This window comes from Artemia sp. Qi Xiang Cuo, chromosome 7 (genome assembly GCF_049724085.1).
Source record: "Artemia sp. Qi Xiang Cuo chromosome 7, ASM4972408v1, whole genome shotgun sequence".
Taxonomy (NCBI): domain Eukaryota; kingdom Metazoa; phylum Arthropoda; class Branchiopoda; order Anostraca; family Artemiidae; genus Artemia; species Artemia sp. Qi Xiang Cuo.
In genome coordinates this window covers 31,956,799-31,980,716 of record NC_142800.1, presented here as the reverse complement: position 1 = coordinate 31,980,716, position 23,918 = coordinate 31,956,799, and the positions used below count along the sequence as shown (strand labels likewise).

The 23,918-nt window shown below is 36.2% G+C and overlaps 1 protein-coding gene across 1 annotated transcript in view; it reads right to left on the bottom strand.

Annotated features, from left to right (window-relative positions):
* The window catches only part of LOC148950172 (hemicentin-1-like), a 235,199-nt gene extending 212,480 nt beyond the window's left edge, over nucleotides 1-22,719 (bottom strand). Inside the window, exons 1-2 of the mRNA XM_089091489.1 lie at nucleotides 22,592-22,719; nucleotides 6,890-7,019 (exon numbers count right to left, since the gene is read on the bottom strand). Of these exons, the coding sequence (XP_088947615.1) occupies nucleotides 6,890-7,019; nucleotides 22,592-22,682 (221 nt within the window). The 5' untranslated portion in view covers nucleotides 22,683-22,719. The remainder of the gene's footprint in view (nucleotides 1-6,889; nucleotides 7,020-22,591) is intronic.
* Between the last annotated feature and the right edge of the window lie 1,199 nt (nucleotides 22,720-23,918).

Here is a 23,918-nt window from a genome sequence, read left to right as displayed (position 1 = left end):
TGATAAGTCAAGTAGTCATATTGAAACCGTTTAATAGAAAGCACTCAAGTAAAAAACCTTGAATTGGTCCTGTGATTTTGAAGCAAATAAATGTAAGAGATAAATTGTTTAGAGCTCAAATAATTAACCCGACACAAGAAAATAAGCAATTATATAAAATTTATCGAAATAGGTTGAATACAATTTTGAGAAATGAAAAAAAGAAATATTTTGAGAAAAAGTTTAAGGAGGTCAAAGAATGCATTAAGAAAACCTGGGAACTAATATAAGAAGTAATTGGATTAAAAATAAATAGTGTTCCTGATTAATTAGCTAGTTTTATGGGAAAGAATTTGAATTCTGATAAAACTATATTCAATGACTTTCAGAGTTATTTTTCGAATATTGGTCTGAATTTAGCTATGCCAGTTGTGCCTAATAGTGGGGACCCAACACCCGAGTCCTTACTGAGGGACCCCATTGATGTGTCTCTTCACCTTAGACTTCTAACAGTTGATGAAATTAAAAAAATTATTTATGGGTTGCGTAGTAATTCATCTGGTAGCGATCATATTACTCTAAAAACACTTAAATGTATTTTTCCTGTTATAGCTGAAGTTTTATGTGGGTTAATTAATGAGTGTTTTTCAAGGAAAATTCCCAGATTGTTTTAAAGTTGCCCGTTTAACCCCAATTCATAAGGGTGGCATTCAAAATGACCCAGGAAACTATGGACCGATATCTGTTTTACCCATTATTTCCCGTGTTTTAGAGAAGTGTTTTAGTATTAGAATGATGAGTTTTTTGCAGGATCATAAGTTACTGGTAGAGACACAATTTGGGTTCCGTAGAAAAAGGACAACGGAACAGGCGATGATTTATTTGATAACTATTATTAATGATGTATTAGATAAAGGTTTCAAAATAGGTGCTGTATTTTTAGATCTGATGAAAGCTTTCGATACTGTGGATCATGAACTTCTACTTAAGAAGTGTGAGGTGTATGGTTGGAGGGGAAATCATTAAATTTTTTAAGAAGTTTTTTAAGTAATCGTTATCAATATGTGCAACTAAATGATTCTTCTTCAGAAAAAAAGCATATTGAAATAGGTGTTCCACAAGGATCAGTTCTTGGTCCTATATTATTCTTGATATTTATTAATGATTTACCAAATTGTCTAAGTAATTTTTGCTATGGAATAAATGAACTAACAGCAAACTTTAACAATGAAACGGTTTCACCTTTTGCTGATGACACAACAACTACTATCCGAGCTGAGACAGTAGCGTTGCTATAGGAGTCGACGAAATAAGCAGTTAGCGAAATTATAACATAGCTGAAGGCGACAAAATTGAAGATTGACAAGGCTAAGTCTCAATTGATTATTTTCTTGCGATCATCAAACTTTTACCCGTGGATCAAGGAATTAGATATGCCCAATGGCGTTATAAAACGGACTGCGTCTTTTAAATACCTTGGGATTGTAATAGATGAAACTCTATCTTTTAAAGAACATGTTACTTTAACTATCAAAATTCTGGCAATAAATCTTGATATAATGAAGAAAATCCAACATTGTTTGTCTGTCCAACGAAGTCTGTCCTTTGCCATCTGTATTTTTCTTTAATACACCTGTATATACTTTATTGTTCGAGTATTTGGCTCTCTACTTTTTCTTCTACTTTAAAACCAATAAGAGTTCTACAAAATCATGCAGTAAGAATTTTAGCCGGTATATCTCCACGTATGTCTGTTAGAGAAATTTACCCAATTTTAAAAATTTTGCCGGCTGCAGGCCTTCGTGAGTTCTATATATTGTGGTTTATTTTTGGACTGCAGCAGGATGTTCAGCCTCGTTGTTTTGGTGATTTATTGTCCATTAGGTCTACTGTTCATTCTCATGATACTTAGCGCGGACTTCTGTGTACCTAGAGGTATATCTTCCCGTTCATGTTTTTCTGTTTTTTATAGAGGTACGCGGAAATGGAATAGTTTGAATAGTGATATTAAGACTATTGGTGACCCCAATATTTTTAGGAAAATCATTAAGGAACTGCTTTTTGCTGAATATGAGTTTTGACTGATTAATTGATTTATTTATTGTGGGGGTTTTGTTGATATGATGTTCCCAGAGGAAGTATAATATATGATATTATTTTGTATTTGTTGTTTAGTGTGATGGTATTAGTGGTGTCGGTGGCCAAGTATTCTTTGTTTTATGGATTTTGTTTTCTCTACCTCCCCCACGGACAAGCTTTGCTTTTTAGGGGAGGCAGCAATAATTTTTTGTTGATATGTTTTTTTTTCAATAAATCCTTCTCTCTCAAGCGCCTATGGCAACACTACCAATTAAAAAATTAATTTTTGTTGTGCAATCTTGGCTGAGTAACGTGAGATTTTAGTTATGTTTTCTAGAGCAATAGAGAAGAAGAGTATAGAGCGGCAACATTGGGAAAATAGCTTTACTTCAAGTTTAATTTGAAAAACATAATTTACTATTTAAAATGAGTGGTTTTACACTATAGGAAGTTGACTGTGGGGTTAGCAGTGACACGACGACAAGAGTCCCCAACGTTGCTGTAGAAATTGCAAAAAGGTTGTCGGCTAACCCTCGATTTGGATTAGGTTTTTGCAAGATACGTGATATTATTGAGCAAATTCATATTGAATTTGTCCAAGGATATACGAAGGTACGCAATTGGATTTGTGTTTGGAAATGTAACAATCCAAAGTAAATACATTGATCGTTTGATTCGTGTTCATGGTGCCAAGTCTAATAGAACACTATCGTCGGGGGTGATTTCCCAGTAGGTTTAAAATTTATCTAGTGAGATTAATGCAACAACCTCGTTCAGTGGCTCAACGAAGGTGCACTCTAAACGTTCAGTGCCCTTTTGGACAATACTAATAACTTGAGTGCCAGACAAGTCCAATACAGTGATATCATGTGATTTTAGAACATTTAATCTGTTATTCCGTTTTTGAATAGTTGTGACTGTCGATCAAGGTATTGCATTGTCAAGTCGTACTTGGTTCTGTAAAATTTATCGAAGAATAGATTGTATAGGGGGATTCCATTTATTTTGCACAAAAGAGAAGAAAGTCCACGCATTTGAAATTTCCATTGGGAGCTTTTTCATGATCCTCTGTCACTGGCTCTTCTTAAAAACACCAAAGAAGTTGTGAAGCAATTTTGCCATGGATAAATGCAGAGTCAGTGAAAGTGCGTGAACCCGTGGCAATATGTCGTTAATTGGTGATCGATGACTGATTGCTGATTGGTGATATCATGTGTCAGATTCATATTTTCCCATAAAATTTGGTACTGGGGGAAAGTTCAGTCCAAAAGTTGCTTGTTTTATTCAATCAATTTACACAGGGTTGGAGACATTGGACATAAATGTTGAATAGAAATCATTAGGCATAAGGTATGTCTTCAACTGCTACCAAAGAATGAAAATCAGAGTTGTTTCCTAGCCAACGAACTGTCTTTTGCCCATGTGGGTTCTACTCTTTAATATTTTTTCAATCTGATAGATCCCACTATTGTTTTTGGCCCTTTGACGTTCATAGTCATGTAACCCACCGAGAATCTCTTCCCCTTTGGTATCTTGTAGGCAATATGTCACAGGTTTAGTGCCTAGAACTTTGACACTCTAAAAAGCTCAGTGGACTATAAGTAGTTCGCTTTTTTAAAAGCGTTAGTAGTTCGACTAATTCGAACTGTATCACCGACAGAGAATTTTGCTTTACCCTACTTACACTGGAATACAGTTTAAGAAAAATCTGAAGTGTATTGTCATCGTCGTCTCGATGAACCTCAAGATAAGTTGGGTTGGATAGAGAGCGATGGGTGTGTTTATTGTGAATTCGCATGATTTTATCCAGATCATAAACAAACGTAGCAGTATTTTTCAATGCACAATATATCGAAATTAATAGCTGGCCTAAAGCCCCACATCTTTTGTGTAATGATTTAAGTAGAAATGTCCCTGGAATTTTGTAAAACAATAATTGTTTTCTTTTACTTTAAAACAGCATAGTATAAAAACACAAAAAAAAAAAGAATCACACAAAATACATATAAAAACAACAGCTCTGTCCTTGGACGCAAAAAACACTGATTAAAGAAGAACATAAAATACACTAAGAATTGTACACTACTACGGAGAAAATTGGGATTTTGATAAAATAGGGAAGTGCCCTCCCCCACCCTAAGAAACCAGTAGAGATCAAGATATAGTATGTGAGGGTGAATGAGAACTGGTCACTTGGGTTCTATGCTAAGGATAAAGAGCAGTGGGATGACAATTTATAGTTTAAGACAGGTTTGCTAAAAAAAGAGTTTGGGAGTTTAAGATCTGAAGAGTTTCGAGTTGGTGACAGAAAAAAGTATTTGTGAGGGATTAGGCAACCTACTAGTCCTTACTTCTGTTCTATTTTTGGAAATGAGAAGGGCCTGTTTTGTTTTGTCAGGAAGTGTAGGGAATCAATAAACTAAAGGAAAGCACTGTTTGGGGCGAGGCCTTAGAAGAATGAGGAAATAATATATTTTATCAAAGAACGGTTCGTGGAGGTATAAGAGACTTGGAAGTTCCTGACGATGTGCACGGAGCATAAAGAAAGGTTCTTAGAATACCCGGGTTGTGTTTCCCTGTTAATTAGGTTAAGCTATACCCTAGTGCCGATTTATTTTTCCATGGATGAGCGATTGTTTTTGTGTTTTTTTTTTTTCGATTCTGTTTAAACTGAACCCCGGTGTAACAAAGCCACATGCTAATTAACGCATGTAACTAATCCCTTCTGCATTTGACCCAGATGAACTCCGGTGTAACTGAACCCCGTGTAACTCCATGCCTGTGTAGGTCACCCCTCGTATAACTGAAACCTCGTGCAACTAAATCCTTGTGCTACTGAATCCCGATTCAACACAACCCTGTTCAACTGAAAACTCATGCAATTCATACCCTTGAATCTGGGCCCTTGAGATACTTAGCCCGTATTTAACTGAACCCTCGTGCAACTCAGCCCCATTAAACCTCATGCAAATTCAACCCCCTTGCAACTGAACCCTCGTTTAAAGAACAACCAACCGTTAATGCTGGTTCAGGAATGAAAGATATTATTTAAATTCTTCTTAATAATAAAAGTTTATTGCGGAAACAAATTTTATGCTAAATTCTAAAAAGAGCTGGAAACACTGATAAGTCTCCAATTTTCTGTTTTATATCTGCAGTACTAATAGGGCACTAGAATATCGTAGAGAGCTGTTTAAGGCTATTTGAAAGCAAATATTTACATTTACGTGTTTTTTTTTATAGTTTCGTCATGACAACACCACGTCATAGGATGCCTTATGGTGCCAAAATGTAATTTTAATATCATTTCTGCAGTATAAGGTCTTGAAACCACAAAAGGTCCACCACTGAAATTTCTATGATCGAAAACTCTTAAACCGGTGTTTAAAATTTCCCTTTAGAAGGTTCCGCTTCACAGTCAGAAAAAAGAGTTATTAAAAAAAAAAAAAAAACACCAAGTGAAAACAAATTCACTCAAACAAAAAGCTGGTTCTTTAATGGTAGATACTATTTATTTTCATTTCAATACGAAAATTAATTTCGAAACACATTCTCGGGAATTATGAAAAATTGCTTATTACCCGGACATACCCTCTTTTTTTTCTCCAGCTCCATAGATCATTGTAGGAGCGTTGAAATAGGTAACCATCCGAGGATGGTAGAATTAGGACTTCGTTTCTCCCACCTCTGTTCATGTTTGATCTAATGTGGAATAACCCAAACAAAGCGATTTTACGTAACTTCAAGAGTTAAAATGAAAGAGCTTAAGAAACTGGGTATAAAAATCAGAATTTTCACTTGCCCCTTGGCTAATCTATACCCGAGCACTAATTAAAAAGATCACAGTTTCCAATAAAACCATAAAATACGTTATCGGACCACGATTTTTGCAATAGACCTATTCCTGAAAGTTTCTTTCAATTAGGAAAAGTTCTGGAGTTACCCAAATGTGTAACATAAATTAGAAAATACGAACGAAGTGAAAAACATATTTTGAACTTCTAATCAGCGGTAGTTCTAACTTATTCTTATGCCGTGGTTTGATTTGAGTCAAACAGGACTTGATTTAAACGGGGTTGAGTTAAACAGGGGCTTAGTTAAAATGGAGGCTTAGTTGAACGATGGTTCAGTTAAGTGAAATTGAGTTGCACATGAATTCAGTTGAAAGGATGTTCAGTTAAACGGGGCAGAGCTACACATGGGTTTAGGTGCACGAAAGTCCAATTAGTAGCACGAAGGTTCAATTTCACCAGGGTTCAATTGCACGAGGGTGCAATTGCACGAGGGTTCAATTGTGCGAGGGTGCAGTTGCATGAATGCTTAATTAAATGGGGCTGAGTTTCAGGTGAGTTGAGGTACACGGTAATGCATTTAAAAAAATGGGTTCAGTTACACGAGGTTTCAGTTATATGGGGTTTGAGTTAAATGGGCTCAAGTTCCACGGGGTTTCAGTTAAATGGGGTTCACTTGCACCTAGGATCAGATGCACGAGGCCTCCTTTACACGGGTTTAGCTGCATGGGGCTCAGTTACACAATGGTTCAGATATGCACAAACTATTTTTTTGGTCATGAGCCTTGGGTTTCTTTGTCAATGGATTTTTATTCTAAACATTTTATTTTGACCTAGCTTATGTTTCTGTTGATATTTATATAAGCAGAGCTAGTGTAATTTACCTTACAATTTCTCTATTTCCAAAAGAAGCCTATATTTGCTTCATTTGAATTTTCTTCTTTTACCTGGCTTTCTTTTTATCTGTACTTGAGCTGTCAATCTAGACCTTACTTTGGAGTTTTCAGTAGAAGTACTTGCTTGAACGCTATGTCACCTACCTTAGAAATGGAGTTTTGTGTGGCTCCTTGTACCATAAAATAAGTTGAGGCTTAAATTGAGCGTGTTGAACAGGAAAGCAAGGCAGTTTAACTGTTGTTCCAGCTATTGCGAAAGCATCAAAAATGGGATCTGAAAATTATTTTAATCACTTTCATGATAAAACTTATGCAATAAGTCTAGCATGGAACCAAACAGACATGAAGTCAGATGAGCTCGACGCTAAGGCGATTATGCGAGTTGTGGTGGTCCGAATTTGGAGACTGAAAAATATTAGCAACATTGGTAAGCTCATCAGTAGATAACTTCCTAAACTTGGTGTCGATTTTTATTTTTTTCCCAAGCAACTCTTGTTAATTGTAATCATTTGCGGGATAGTCATTCGGCTAGAATACGTTAGGTTAAAATATATTTGGCTAGACAAAGCTTGAGATTAGAGAAAGCTTGAGATAGCGTTGTCATAGAATAAAGAAATGTAAATTCAGTTTAATTATTTTTTTTATTTGGCCACTTCATTTGAAAGGGTTGGTTGTCAAAACTTGGTTCTCAAAAAAGTGATAAGAGGATAAACAGTTCCCATTCAGTCCTGCTTGTGCTACCCAGTCCCCATAACTCTCCACGGTGTTGGATCAAAATTTTAGGAAGCCATTATGTTCAAAAACATAAAAAGTCTAACAACTGCTCCTTCGGAATATATATCACCCCTAAGCCCCCAGGGACGATGGTCCTAATTATTTATATTACATATTGTTTGAGGGATAGTAAAAAGTGGTCATGTTTGATCTTGGGTCTCAGATCAGCTAGGAAATCATAGGGATTGTCTGTTAGGTCAAGGTTCCCACAGTTTCCTGCAGGTATACACAGGAAATGATTCAGGAAATGTCAAGTTAATTCTGGAGAACAAAAGACAAGGAGCAAGGGAATTCCAAGCTTTGTGTTGCGAGAGGGGATAAATGTTCCTAGTCTCCGATGAAGCTATACACTTTTACACCTTAAGCCACTGTAGGATTTGGAATATATTCCCATTTTAGTAGCGATGTAAATTAAAACACAATTTTTGCTGCCAGTCTATCAAATAGTTTTGTCAGCAGTAGCTTGAAAACGGTTTCAGAAATCAAGTTAAAACTTTCTAAGAGTTGGGACGTTAAGTTGAAATCTTTATGGATGTTAGGGGGGACCAAGTCGATCTTAAATTTTCATTTGGTGGAAGGAGTAGATGTAAATCTAGATAATCTATGCATGTTCAGGTTTATCAAAATATCAAAATATAATATCTGCAGTAGCTTTGGAAGGGGTTTTGGGAAGAGGTGCAACCTAAAATTTCAGCTAGTGTATGGAGGGGGTAAAGGAGACTTCAAATTTTATGGAGGGGAAGGAAATGGTAAAAATCTTATATATCTGCACTGTAAAAAATTATTTGAGACTCAACAAAAATACTTTGTAATGTCTATCAACAACTAAGTCGGAATTTCAACAGATGAAAATAGTTGGAATTTGATATTTAAGGCTTTTTGGAATTCTTTAATCATTATTGAAATTCCAACTTGTTGAGAAACAAAATATTGGACGAAAAATACTATCTATTGTTCGAAATACAATCTATTGTTCGAAAATACTAACTATAATCTAAAAATGTTCGTACAAAAAATTTCTGTGTGTGCGCTTTGTAGGCAAGTAAATTGAAATCTTTTCACAGTAAAAATATATTTATCTTCCGCTTTTTTCTCTCAAACTCAAATATTTGATTTGAATTTCTATTGAATACACTACTTTAAATGGCACAATAGTCAAACTTAATACGATATTGAAGAAATCAATCTACTATCGAAAGCCAAACCATTTTGATTAATAAATATTATTTACGTTGAGAATCACATTTTTTTTTTCAACTGAAAAGAAGGTAAATCTTAATACCTTCATTAATTTGTTGTAATTTAAACCCGAACCACAATTTCAACCCAAGAAAATGTTTTTTTGACTGGTTTAAAGTCAAAAAATTTTCTTAGAAATTTTTTTTTACAGCGTTCTGCACCTAAATGTGGTTGTGTTATAAGTTCCAGTGTGAATTATTGCCTATTCCACGTGTGACTTATTTCCCCAGTAAATTACCCAGCCCCCTCCTAAAAATTATCCCCCAGAAAATCCTCCTTTCGTATAAAGTTACAGGATGTAAAAACCATCTCTTTACGCCTGAAAAGATTTTCTTTCAACCTTTCAGAAAAATCCTGAGCATCTGATCCTACCTTTCTAATCACAGAATACGATAAAGTGAAGAGAGAAATTTTCGGTGCTTTAACATGGCTTTAGCATGTAAGTAGGTTTAAACCCAAATTTTCCATATGTATTTTAAGATATATAAACCTCCTGATGGTTTCCCAAACCTTCTGATATATATATATATATATATATATATATATATATATATATATATATATATATATATATATATATATATATATATATATATATATATATATATATATATATATATATATATATATATATATATATATATATATATATATATATATATATATATATATATATATATATATATATATATATATATATATATATATATATATATATATATATATATATATATATATATATATATATATATATATATATATATATATATATATATATATATATATATACCTATCTGAAACCTATGAATTGGGATGTTTACTTTGCTAATTTGGGCTTTTCTGAGCAAGGTGTCCTAGGCTTTTGTAGTTGTTTTCTGTCTGAAACTTATGATTTGGGATGTTTAGTCTGGTGTTTTATCGCTTGACTGTCTGATCTGAGATGTTTGCATTGACAACACACACCAATTCGCTTTTGTATTGGTGAAAATCTTTTTTTTTTAAATAAGACAAATTTGAATGTAGTGCCTTTGTAAAATTACATATTTTGTTCTTTTTACTGGACCTTTAACTTTTGCATCCGCTTGCCTTTTGTCATTATGAAAGACATGTCGCCGAAGATTTATTTCTTTTAATTGCTCAGGTGCTGGGACAAAAACTTTTTTTTCTCTTCAACGATTTATCTAGTCCAAGTTTTTAATTTTAAAGGTATGGATGGCATTGACTACCACCTTTGTTTCTTTTAATTGTTCAGGAGGTGGGACAAAAACTTTTTTTTTTGCCTTCGCTTGTCTTTTGTCATTATGAAAGACATATCGCCGAACCTTTGTTTCTTTTGACTGCTCAGGTGGTTTATGTTTTGATTTTGCAATGTGTGGTAGTCATGGATGACCTTATCCATGTCAAAATCCAAACATTATCGCTATACCAGTTTTTTTGTTCTTTAGGCATTTCAGTGTCTTTCCATACTGAATCTATTCAAAAACATTAGATTATTACAGCAAGTTCGATTTCTAATGACGATATCTGCTGAGCTTCAAACTTTTGATTTCTTTTTTAATGTTTTGAAATTGTCGTAATTCCTTGTAAAAATATATACAAATATTTTTGCAATTACTAGTTTTTTGTTCTTTAATGCAATTTAATGTATTCAAGGAATACTGATGTATATAAAAATGATTTCACTCACATTTATGGTTTTTTTCCAGAATTAAGGCTCTTAACGAATTTTCTCAAATTTCTCACCTATCTAAATCATTTTTTTAGGCCATAATATACCACAATGCCAATTTACAATTTTTTATTTATAAAAGCTTTTTTAACTACATCAATTTCATTTAAAATAAAACGTTAAATAGTTCTCTACGATGTTACAGTGCCAGGCTATCTGAAGAGAAAGAGAGAGAAAAAAGATTCCGGTTACGCAGAACATAGTGGTTGCAGCTATTTTTTTATTTTCAAGCCAATACTTTTTTCTTGTTGTTCAAGCGAAGAGACGATAAGTTTGCTATACAGGGGTAAGTCTCCTAGATTGCTAGCTATCACTGCAACCCGGATATGAATGCCATCACATGATGTCATGAAGTTCCTTTTATTTCATGATGTCATTTGCAATATTTGACGTTATCACATGATGCCATGAAGTGCATTACATGCATAACGTCATTGTAATTTTTACTACATGACATCATTTCTAAAAACCAAAATTAACACTCTTTATGGATTTTCCCGGATTTCTTACCTATCTAGATCGTTTTTTTATGCGAGAATATTCCAAGTTACCAATTATCCAGAAAAAATATGGAGCTGTTTTCGGGAACTGAAACACACGATTATTACTCGCTGTCACGGCCTAATTTCTGTTTTGTTCCAGTAAACTCTTCAAATACAAAATTCCTTTCTTTAATCTTCAACTCATAAATCACAACTAACAAAAATGAATCAAATAACAGCTCATTACAGTCCGAGTTCAATATCTCGGCACTCGCTTGCGTTATCACACACAGAAAAAGACTAAAGATGAAAAAGGATTTAGCTAAAAGTATAATTTACATAGGCAATTCAGGACGTCCCTCCCTTCCAAAAGAGACATCCTTAACAGCTATCACAACAATATTACTTAGAATAGCCTTGAAAGTGCATCAACATTTGCGTTCATGGATCTCGGTCGGCTATTAATGGTAAAATGAAATTCTATAAGAGCTAATGACCAAAGAGTCAAACGAGTCTTGCAACTTTGGGCAACATTAAGCCACATAAAAGGGTTGTGGTCTGTTTCTACGAAGAAATGGCGTCCCTTCAGGTAGTACTCGAAGCTTTCAATTCCCCATTTGAGAGTAAGAGCTTCTTTTTCGACGGTCGAGTAACGTTTTTCAGCCGGGACTATTTTCCTACTACGGATTGCAATTGGGTGCTCCTCAACACTCCTTTGGGTGACGACCGCTCTTGGACAAAGGTAGGAAAAAATCTTGAACGGCCTTGACCTTGCTTTCCAATGGGTAAATTTCACCATTTCCAATGCGGTGACCCAGGTAACGAACCTCGTTCTGAGCTATTTTAGTCTTTCCAGTGTGGATCCTCAACCCTGCTTCTTGTATGCTCTCTAGCGGTCTTTTAACATGTACTAGGTGCTTCTCCCAAGAGTCACTAAAGATGACAATATAATCCAAACGGGCACGAGCGAAGGCCTTACAGGGCTCTAACACCTTTTCCATAAGGCGCTAAAAGGTCGCGGGAACACCATGCAAGCCGAATGGAATAACCAAAAACAGAAAGAGCCCAGAAGACGTCTGGAATGCAATCTTTTCCCAGCTACCTTTCTCAAGTTCGGTTTGCCAGTACCCTGTAACCAGGTCTAGGACACTCAATATTTTCTTGCTGAAAACTGTCTCCAGGAGCTCGTCTATGCGAGGTAAAGGATACGCATCAAAACGAGATATATTGTTAAGCCCACGAAAATCAAGACAGAAACGTTTCGATCCGTCTGATTTTTCGACACTGACGACTGGAGAGCACCAAGGACTAAAAGATGGTTCAATGAGCTCAAGTCGAGAATGCGGTTGACTTCCTGCTCAATGGTGATCTATCAGCTTTGCGGAATGCGATATGGTCTCTGCCTCAAAAGTCTTTACTCACCTGTATCAATCTGATGTTTCATGATCCTTGTTCTTCCTGGTGTCCCTGAGAAAGTTTCTCGAACATCCTGGATTAGACTTAGCTGCTCTTCCTTTCTTTCTCCGACCAAGTGATTTACTGATTTAAATAGATCAGAACAAACTTCGCTGCCACCACCGTTCATAGGTTCACATACGTTCTGATTGCTGTCAACTGCTGTAATTTAAATTTCTGATAGCCTCCTCACGAATCACCTCAGAAGGTTGATGTGAATTACACTGTATTTATTCCTCGTTTCCGGTGTCTCAAGTTCATAATTGACTCTGCCAATTTTCCGAAATACTTTAAAGGAGCCTTGCCAACACATTTCCAGCTTGTGGTCACCTACTGGCAGAAACACTAGAACTTCATATCTCACCTGAGGTTAACGAGGCTTTAAACGACGATCGTATAGCTTCTTTGGTTGGCTCGCTTTTGTCAAGTTTTGTTGAGCTTCTTTTGTCAGTTTTTCAATGCGAGAGCGAACCTTCAACTATTCAGCAGTTAGTTAATTTTGTTTTAGAGCCGTTGGTGCTGCCTCCCACCTTTCTTTGAGGATATCCAGTGGTTCTCTTGGTCACCTAACATACAGGAGTTCAAAGGGGCTACAATCCAGTGAAGACTGAACTATTTCAGATACGCGAACAAAATTTAGGAGATGTGCTGGTCCATTCTTTTGGATTGCCCATAACATATTTCTTAAGCAAGTGGATTAAGGTTCCATTGAGTATTTCTACCAACCCATCGGTCTGAGGATGATACGGAGAAGCCCTTATTGCCTTTATACAAATCATTTTATAAATTTTCCACAAATGTTTGGACAGAAAGTTTGATCCTTGGTCGGTCAAAATCTCAAAAAAGACTCTAACTCAGCAAAAGAACTGTTCGAGGACCTCCGCAATCTTTTTTGCATTGGTTGTCTGTAAAGGTAATGCTTCCGGATATCTTGTGGCATAATCCAAAATGACCAAGAGAAACCGATGACCATTTCGGGATATTGTTAACGACCCAATAATGTCCTTAGCCACGCGATAAAAGGGCTCTTCCACTATGGGTAAGGAAATCAGTGGTACCTTCTCCTTCGCTTTCATTCTAACGGTGAGTTGACACGACTTACACGTTTTAATGTATTTTCGGACATCTCGTCTAACTCCTGGCCAGAAGAAACGATGCAAAATCCGACCAAAATTCCACTGGTTACCAGTATGTCCACTTAACGGTGAGTCGTGGGTTATCTTAATGATGAAGGTTCTGCAAGACCGTGGCACAACAAGTTGCAATACCTCCTCGCCCACTGACGAAGTTCTCTTCCTATACAGCACCCATTCAAGGATCTCATAGTTTTCACGTAGTGGAGCGTGCTTGAAACAACTCACAAAGCTTTTGTAATTCTCCTGTTACTGTTTGAGTTCATCCCCAGTCAGCTGATCCAGACTTATCTCCTGGCCTCTACCCAACGAAAGAGGCTTGTGCAATCCCGCTTTATGCTCTTCTTCTTTCAACTATTTTTCCATCTGTCGGGCCTCCCAGTGTTTCCAGGTTCTAACTCTATTGTCCAAATATCATTTTTTCGAAGATACATTCCCCATTCTTCAGAGAAGGGAGATTAGGACTGCTCGGCATTGGAGGTGAGTAAATCATCCTTGGTATGGATTTCTCCTGTTTAAGCTCTTGAGGTTAGTAATTCTTCTGCTTTGCGCTGACAATAACTATAATATTAGGCTTTTTCTTTCCAAAGAGTTCACTGCAAATTTCATTGAAACGAGGGAATGATGTCCCCAGAATCACGTCCACAGGTGATTCACTTGAGACAACAACGGGTACGCAGTCACTGAAAACCTTTCTTCGGAGCGGAAACGAACTCGATAGGCCTTTGATGTGACCCCAAAACTAGGATGAATTGCCCGTTTGACCTTATCATAGTCGCTAGTTTGGTCTGGTGGGAGCATCGAAGTAGCCTCGGTGGCATTTTCCGTCAACAAACCACGTAGCCTCACTGCCTACGTCGATTTGTCCCACTGGTTTTCGATAGCTGCACACTCGAAGGTGTTAAGGTATGTATCAAAGCCCTCTTCATTTCTGAACTTGGCTATTGAAATAGGCAACATCCCCACTGTTATGGTTGCATTTTGAATTTCAGCTTGGTCTGCGTGAACACAAGACTAAAGTGCGTTGCAAAAGTAGCAAAACGGTCATTCATTGCTTCCATGCTCAACCTGACCGTCTGTTGTAGCAGGGCTACAATTGCCTCTTGGTCACTAGTAACGAATTGATCTATTCCAACGACAGTAACACCTGAGTTATCCTGGGATCGGGTTGACTCCGTTTCTGCTTCTTCCTCTGAATTTCCTGTCTTGGCCTTTCCTGTCTTTGGGTGGGTTCCCGTCTTTTGGTGAGTCATGCAATTACTCTTATTTATTGTGTTTTTGTTGTCAAACAGGTTCATACCGATTAATGTACCGGTTTTTTGTCATTCGACCTTGTGTCTCCGGCGTTTACCCTCTATTTATGTTTATTTTGTACAGATATTTTAAAATTAAACCTTGAACCTTAGCCTTTAGTGGTAGATGTTTGCTAGCTTTCAACTCCGGTTCTCCCAAAGCAGATGTCTGCCACTCGGCGTCTTAGCCAGTAAGATTTACAGAAACGAAAGTACTAGAAGACGTACAAGTCTCGGGCTAAACAATCAGTTGATAATATAAGTTTGAAGCCTCTTGAGCACTGATTTGGTGGCTCCCTTGAGAACTTTGGGTTTCCAGTGACTTGTGGGATGCCTGGTAAGTGTTGTTTGCACTTGAAAGCTTCTATCACTTTTGCATCCAGCTGTCAAACAATACGAGAGTAATATAAAATTACTGAAAAATTTGGTATAGTATCAATGCGAGAGTAATAAATAATTACTACAAAATTTGGTATAGAACCAATGCGAGAGCAATATAGAACCAATGCAAGAGTCTTGATTTTGTGGTTGAAATTCTCCTTTTTTAATCAAATTCGGTCTGTGGATTGATGTAGTTATTTTTGGATATTTTCAAATGATTTTTCATTGGTTATTACTTGCTGGATAGGTTTTGGATTATGACTTATTGGTTTTGGTTTCTTTTAGCCGACATTTTTTTGCTTTCAAAAATTAGTTTAAGTCTCGCTTGAATTTTTAAGTGCTTAAATTTTGCTTGAATTTTTCCTTTTGTTTCACCTTATTGTAACTAATACAAAATTTATTACATTATAACTAATTATAATAAGTTTGCAGCCAGCTTATACATGTCCGGACTTAATGTAAAGTCTTATTCCGTTTCTTAATGTAAATTCTTGCTGCGTATATATATATATATATATATATATATATATATATATATATATATATATATATATATACGCAGCAAGACTTTACATTAAGAAACGCAACAAGACTTTACATTAATTCCGGACATGTATAAGCTAGCTGCAAACTTATTACAATTAGTTATAATGTAATAAATTTTCTATTAGTTACAAAAATGTGAAATAAAAGGAAAAATTCAAGCAAAACTTAAGCATTCTAAAAATTCAAGCGAGAATTAAACTAATTTTTGAAAGCAAAAAAAGTATCGGCTAAAAGAAACCAAAACCAATAAGCTATAATCTAAAACCTATCCAGGAAATATTAACCAATGAAAGATCATTTAAAAATATCCAAAAATAACTACATCATTCCACAGACAGAATTTGAGACAAAACGGAGAATTTCACCACAAAATCAAGACTCTTGCATTGGTCCTATACCAAATTTTCTAGTAATTATTTATTACTCTCGCATTGGTTCTATACCAAATTTTTCAGTAATTTTATATTACTCTCGTATTGTTTGACAGCTGGATGCCAAGGTGATAGAATCTTGCAAGTGACACAACACTTACCAGACATCCCAAAAGTCACTGGAAACCCAAAGTTGTCAAAGGAGCCACCAAATCCGTGCTCAAGAGGCTTCAAAAATATATTATCGACTGACTGTTTAGCCCGAGACTAGTAAGTCTTCTAGTACTTTCGTTTCTGCAAATCTTAGTGGTTAAGACGCCGGGTGACAGACATCTGCTTTGGTAGAACTGGAGTTGAAAGCTAGCATACATCTACCAATAAAGACCAAGACAGAAAATTCAGAGGAAGAAGAAGAAAAGGAGTTCACCCGATCCCAGGATAACTCAGTCGATACTGTCGTTGGAATAGATCAATTTTTTACTAGTGACCAAGAGGCAATTGTAGATCTGCTACAACAGACGGTCAGGTTGAACATGCAAGCAATGAATGACCGTTTTGCTACTTTTGCAACGCAAATTAGTCTTGTGTTCACGCAGGCCAAGCTGAAATTCAGAATGCAACCGGAACAGAGGGGATATGGCCTATTTCAATAGCAAAGTTCAGCATGAGGGGGGCTTTGATACAAACCTCAACACCCTCGAGTGTGCAGCTATCGAAAACCAGTGTGAAAAATCGACGTAAGAAGTGAGGCTGCCTGGTTTGTTGAGGGAAAATGCCGCCGAAGCTACTTCGATGCTCCCACCAGACCAAATTAGCGACTATGATAAGGTCAAACGGGCAATTCATCGTATTTTTGGGGTCAGAGCAAAAGCCTACCGGGGTTCGTTTCCGCTCCGAAAAAAGGGGAAGGTTTCACTGACTGCGTAACCGTTGTTGTCTCAAGCGAATCACGTGTGGACGTGATTCTGGGGACATCATTCCCTCGTTTCAATGAAATTTACAGTTAACATTTTGGGAAGAGAAAGCCTAATATTAAAGTTCAGGTAAGCGCAAGGAAGAAGAATTACTAACCTCAAGAGCTTAACCAGGAGAAATCCGTACCGAGGATGATTTGCTCACCTCCAATGCCGAGCAGTCCTAATCTTTCTCCGACGAATGGGGGAATGGAGCTTCCAAAAAATGATATTTGGACAGCAGAGGTAGATCCTGGAAGCACTGGGAGCCCCAACAGATGGAAAAAGAGTCGAAAAGAGGAGAGCATAAAGCGTGATTTGCATAAGCCTCTTTCGTTGGGTAGAGCCCAGGAGATAAGTCCGGATCAGCTGACTGGGGATCAACTCAAACGCTAACAGAAGAATGACAAAAGCTTGAGGGTTGTTTCAAGCACGCCCCACTACGTGAAAACTATGAGATCCTTGAATGGGTGCTGTATAGGAAGAGGACTTCGTCAGTGGGCGAGGAGGTATTGCCACTTGTTGTGCCACATTCTTGCAGATCCTTCATCATTAAGATAACCCACGACTCGCTGTTAAGTGGACATACTGATAACCAGCGGACTTGTGGTCAGATTTTGCATCGTTTCTTCTGGCCGGGAGTAAGACAAGCTGTCCGAAAATACATTAAAACGTTTAAGTCGTGTCAGATCACCACTAAAATGAAAGCGAAGGAGAAGGTACCACTGATTTCCTTACCCATAGTGGAAGAGCCCTTTTATCGCGTGCCTATGGACATTGTTGGGCCGTTAACAACATCTCGAAATGGTAATCGGTTTCTGTTGGTAATTTTGGATTATGCCACAAATATCCGGCAGCCTAACTTTTACGGATGACCAATGCAATAAAGATTGTGGAGGTCCTCGAACAGTTCTTTTGCCGAGTTAGAGTCTTTTTTGAGATTTTGACCGACCAAGGATCAAACTTTCCGTCCAATGTTTGTGGGAAATTTATAAAATGATTTGTATAAAGGCAATAAGGGCTTCTCCGTTCATCCTCAGACCGATGGGTTGGTTGAAAGACTCAATGGAACCTTAATCCACTTGCTTAAGAAATATGTTATGGACAATCCAAAAGAATGGGACTATTACAGCTCCTAAATTTTGTTCACATATCGTGAAACAAAATCGACAAACAGCAGAATAGTTGCAGGTTCACTCTCGCATTGAAAAACTGATGAAAGAAGCTAAAAAATACTGGACAAAAGCGAGCCAAAAAAAGAAGCTATACGACCGTCGTATAAAGCCTCGTGAACCTCAGGTGAGATATGAAGTTCTAGCGCTTCTGCCAGCAGGTGACCACAAGCTGGAAATGCGTTGGAAAGGCTCCTTTAAAGTCTTTCGGAATATTAGCAGAGTCAATTGCGAACTTGAGATACCGGAAGTTAGGAAGAAATACAGAGTACTTCACATCAACCTTCTGAGGTGATTCGAGAGGAGATTGTCATAAATTTCAATGACAGCCGTTGACAGCAATCAGAACGTATGTGAACCTATGAACGGTGGTGGCAGCACAGTTTGTTCTGATCTATTTAAATCAGTAAATCACCTGGTCGAAAAGACAAAAGGAAGAGCTGCTAAGTCTACTCCAGGATGTTCGAGAAACTTTCTCAGGGTCACCAGGAAGAACAAGGAATGTGAAACATCAGATTGGTACAGAGTGAGTCACGAATTTTGAGGCAGAGGCTATATCGCATACCGCAAAGCTGACAGATCACCATTGAGCAGAAAGTCAACTGCATTCTTGACTTGGGCACCATTGAACCATCTTTTAGTCCTTGGTGTTCTCCACTCGTCATAGTCGAAAAATCAGACGGATCGATACGTTTCTGTCTTGATTTTCGTGGGCTCAACAATATATCTCGTTTTGATGCGTTCCTTTAACTCGTATAGACGAGTTACTGGAGACGGATGGCAGCAAGAAAATATTTAGTGTCCTAGACCTGGCTAGAGGGTATTGGCAAATCGAACTTGGGAAAAGTAACCGGGAAAAGACGGCATTCCAGACGTCTTCTGGGCTCTATCAGTTTTTGGTCATGCCATTTGGCTTGCATGGTGCTCCTGTGACCTATCAGTGCTTTATGAAAAAGGTGTTAGAGCCCTGTAAGGCCTTCGCTTGTGCCTACTTGGATCATATTGTCATCTTTATCGACTCTTGGGAGAAGCACCTAGTACATGTTTCAAGACCGCTAGAGAGCATACAAGAAGCAGGGTTGAGAATCCACACTGGAAAGACTAAAATAGCTCAGAACGAGGTTCGTTACCTGGGTCACCGCATTGGAAATGGTGAAATTTACCCATTGGAAATCAAGGTCAAGGCCGTTCAAGATTTTTTCCTACCTGTATCCAAGAAGGAAATTCGTTCTTTTATTGGGATGGCAGCATATTATCAACGGCTAATAAATAATTTATGTGAAATTGCTGAGTCACTCACTTCACTTCTGAATAAAGGTTCTCCAACCAAGTTGGAGCTGATAGAGATGAAGGTTGGTGCAATTGAGAACCTGAAAATAGCACTCATCGGAGCCCCTGTTATGACTACACCAGATTTCAGTATTTAAAGAGGGGGGGGGGAACATCCCCTACAAGTGAAAGAATTTTAATGAAAATCACACCGTCAGATTCGGCGTATCAGAAAACCCTATTACATAGGTTTCAAGCTCATATCTGCAAAAATCTTTAACTTTGTATTTTTTGCCAGAGGAAAAATATACGAATATAGAAGTTAGTTGCGTAAGTTAATTTGTAAATTACGTCATAACCAAATTTAGAAACATCCATTTAGCAAAAGAAAAGTAAAATTTTTATGCAAATTTGGTTTACTTATTCAATGACGGTGAGCCAAAATAAAAGCTGCATTAACTAAAAAGCGATCTGAAATTAAATAAAAAAAACAAGTTTTTTAAACTGAAACTAAGGAGCGACATTAAAGCTTAAAACGGACAGAAATTATTCCGTATATGAAAGGGTCTGTCCCCTCCTCAAAGCCTCGCTCTTTGCGCTAAAGTTTGACTCTGAATCACAACTTTATTTTTTAAAACAATAAAAAACTTTAGCGTAAAGAGCGAGGCTTTGAGGAGGGGACATACCCTATAACAAATGAATAATGAATTAAGATTAATACAATTTTTTTTGTTATTTTCTTGTTGATTATAACAAATTAAAAACAAACTTGTAGAAATACAAATCGTTTTCAATAATGCATAAATCATGCTCTGACCTTTAGAAGGCTTAAGGGGTCGATATCTCTAACCTTGTTTCTGGAAACTTATGTTTGGTTTAAGCTTGAATCAAATATTCATTTTAATTTCGTTCGGTTAAGATTCATCTATTCGTTTGAATCTCACCTTTGTTACCTTCACTATGTGACGTGATTATTCATCTTATTTTGGTTTGTTTTTGGTTATTTCTATTCATTTAGAGTAATTTCTTTTCGTTTTCGGTTTGAATTACTATAATTTATTTTTGTTCGTGTTAAGTCTTAATATGGCTCTTTACTTTTCTTCAAAAGTTAGGTTTTAGATTTTTTTTTTCAATAATAGCAAAGAAATAAAGAAAAAGAAACCGGTAAAGGTAATTAACGAAAACTGGTTTACTCGTTTTTTTTCTTAGAGGATAGCAAATTTTTAAGTATATAACCCCTTTATGTTTCTGATAAGCCAAGAAACTTCCTAATATAAAGTAAGGCGCCCATTAACTACGTAGTACAGATTTTATCGGCAACCTAATATGGTTACAAATCACCAAAGTTCCATCAAATCGGCTATTCCATGGCTATGACTAAAATTGGCTATTCCATAAAAATAATTGTAATAATAACAACCTAAAATCCAAACAAGGCTTTTGATTAACAATACAATCATTTGTATTGAAGATCTGGAAAGCCGGTGAACTTAGCCAATGCATTTGCTTGACTTATAAGGAGACAAAACTGAGAGCTTGCAACTAGAACGATCAAAGTCCTGTTATCCATTCCTTAATCCAGTTAAAGCATTTATATTCAAACCAAGGACAAGAAAAATGGCTAAATCTGGATTTTCAGATGGTTTCTTCTTCCTAATTTTTTTTTTAATATATGCAAAAAATAAGTAGTTCAAAGAAGAGGAAAGGGCCATATCTAAACTTTAGATTTTTGGTCTCAATAGAATATTTTACCTTAGCTATTAATAGCTTACAAAAGTTTTGCAAGTGTCAGAGGCAAAGCATATGTATATAGGATTGAGGTTAGAACCCCCTCCAGCCTCATATAGCCCCAAGCCTATTTTTCAGTTCCTCTTGTTCCCCTTCAACAAAGGCTGAAAATTATGACTCCTAGCCCCAGTTGTTCCAGAGATATTAAACCTACAGTTCCTTAGCATTTTCAATGTCTTTTCATTTTGACCAATCAAAAATTTCGTTATTGTCACGTTCCAGAGATCCCTAATTAACCGGAAACGGTCAACTTACTAAAAAAGAGCGATCTTTGGCTTTCATGGCTGGGCTTGGGGTATAGGGCTACTAGGCCCGATACTTAGGTCTACTACTGAAATTACCTAAGAGTGCCAAACAGTTCCTTGTACACGAAATGGCATAAGCCAACACTTTTCTGTGGCATGATATAGTTTGTTACTTACAAATAGTCCACGGTCTTCAAATTGACTTTTACATCAAACTTATTCCGATATTATATAATCACTGGCTTGATGTGGTTTGGTGTGAACTTCATCTAGTGAAATTATATTTTGCCACAGTGCCCCTCCCCCCATTCCTTGGGGAACTTATTAGGCTATTAGTGGTTTTCTATTTGCAAGAAGCTTCTACGAGATCCTCAAAAACCAAATGCTGCAAGAGCTAGTACAAGTTGCTTGGTAGCAAAGGTAGTCTATACTGTAATAAAATTTGAACCTTGAGAATGGAGAGTGAGGGCAAAATCCATATATTTAGGAAGAAGGGCAGAAAGAATTTCTGAGAAGGATCTATTTTGTTTAAAATGTTCTTACAGCCTCATAAATTATTTTGTTAATTTCGAGTTGCAAGGGGGAGAAAAAAGCCTATTTAATTTCTAACTTGGAGTCTCGATGTTAGTTTATTTGAAAACTTCTAAGGACAAAGAAATCAAAATTACGCTTAGAAATTGGAACAGCAGCTATGAATATGCGTAACATCACTATTACCAAAAAAACTTATTGATATACTTCTAACATTTTGAAAATTCTAAGCTTTAAGACAGTCTTCAGTGTGCTTTGTATAATCCCTTGTGTCACTAACTTGGAATCATTAGTTCAATAACATAAAAAACTTCCAAAAATAAAAAAAGCATTTCCCATCAGAAAAGTAGCCTATAACACTGGTAATACCTCTCCTTGTTAGACACCATATCTGTGCGAGTATTATTACTTCTCCCTCTCCCAAATACAGAGCCTTGATATGAGTCCCTGAAAACCACAGCCTAATAATGGAAATATATATTTTACCTGGCTTGTTTATATCCAAGCACCAACTAGTATAAACTACAGTTATCACAACAATAAAGAACTGCCTCACTTTTTTTTTCCTTATTTCCATGTTATTTATATATATATTTTTTTATAGAAAGCACATATCATATACAGGATGAGACAGTCTAGAATATATATTCAGTATTAAGTCAATTTTAAGAATTACTAATATGTGCAATAATACTAAGAAAACATCTGTTGCAATAGCCCATTGCAGCTAAACTAAAGTAACCAGAGATGCTTCCTTAATTTTATGAACTTTCTTTCATTCCAGGGCGCATAACATTTTTCAGAAAATATGTCTTTACCTGTTCAACTACTTAAATTGAATAATTAAAAAAGGTTTCTCAGATAGAAATAAAGAGCGAAGTTGAAACTTAATACAAAAAAAAATTATATGTAACCTCAATCGACAAAACTAAAATTGGAAAAACCTGTGGGGTGCTGGAAACACTAAACCGACGCAAAGCAGGATATTCTCTAAAGACCCAGAAAGACCTCAAATATCCTATGAAAAATAAAAAAATAATTTATGAGCCTCTTAATGGTCTTCTACCAACCATGATCTATGGCTTTCAGTCTACAATTTATATTCTCTAAGAAGCTCAAGCAAGCTCAGTTCTCAGTATACCACTGTTTTTTTTTAGAATTAATTAAAAAAAAACTTTTTTCACAAAATAAGTTTTTCAAAAAAAAGTCAATAGCTCCATTAAACCAATAATGAGCAAAAATAAAATCAAATAATCTACCAAGCGTGAAACTACCACAAATCAGCTTCGATAAATAAATGAAACCCAAAACGAACAGAACTTACAATAAATAATCGAGTCAAACTCAAAACGAGCAGAAATTAACATGAGTAGGACTCAAAAACCCCTATGCCTTCCCAAGGGAAGAATATAATTTGCACTTTACTAAAAAAATATAAATGTTCTTGCTTATATACCTTTAATAAATCAAATAATATTACAATTTGATTAATAAATATCAAGATTTGTGGATTAAACTGACAATGCACAGTCACTAGTAATTTTTTCAGTAAAGTGCAAATTATGTTCTTCCCTTGGGAAGGCACAGGGTTTTTAAGCCATACTCATGTTAATCTCTGCTTGTTTTGAGTTTGACCCGATTATTTATTGTAATTTCTGTTCGTTTTGGGTTTCATTTATTTATCGATGCTGATTTGTGGTAGTTTCACGCTTGGTAGATTATTTGATTTTATTTTTGCTCATTATTAGTTTAATGGAGTTATTGACTTTTCTTTGAAAAACTTATTTTGTGGAAACAGTTTTTTTAATTAATT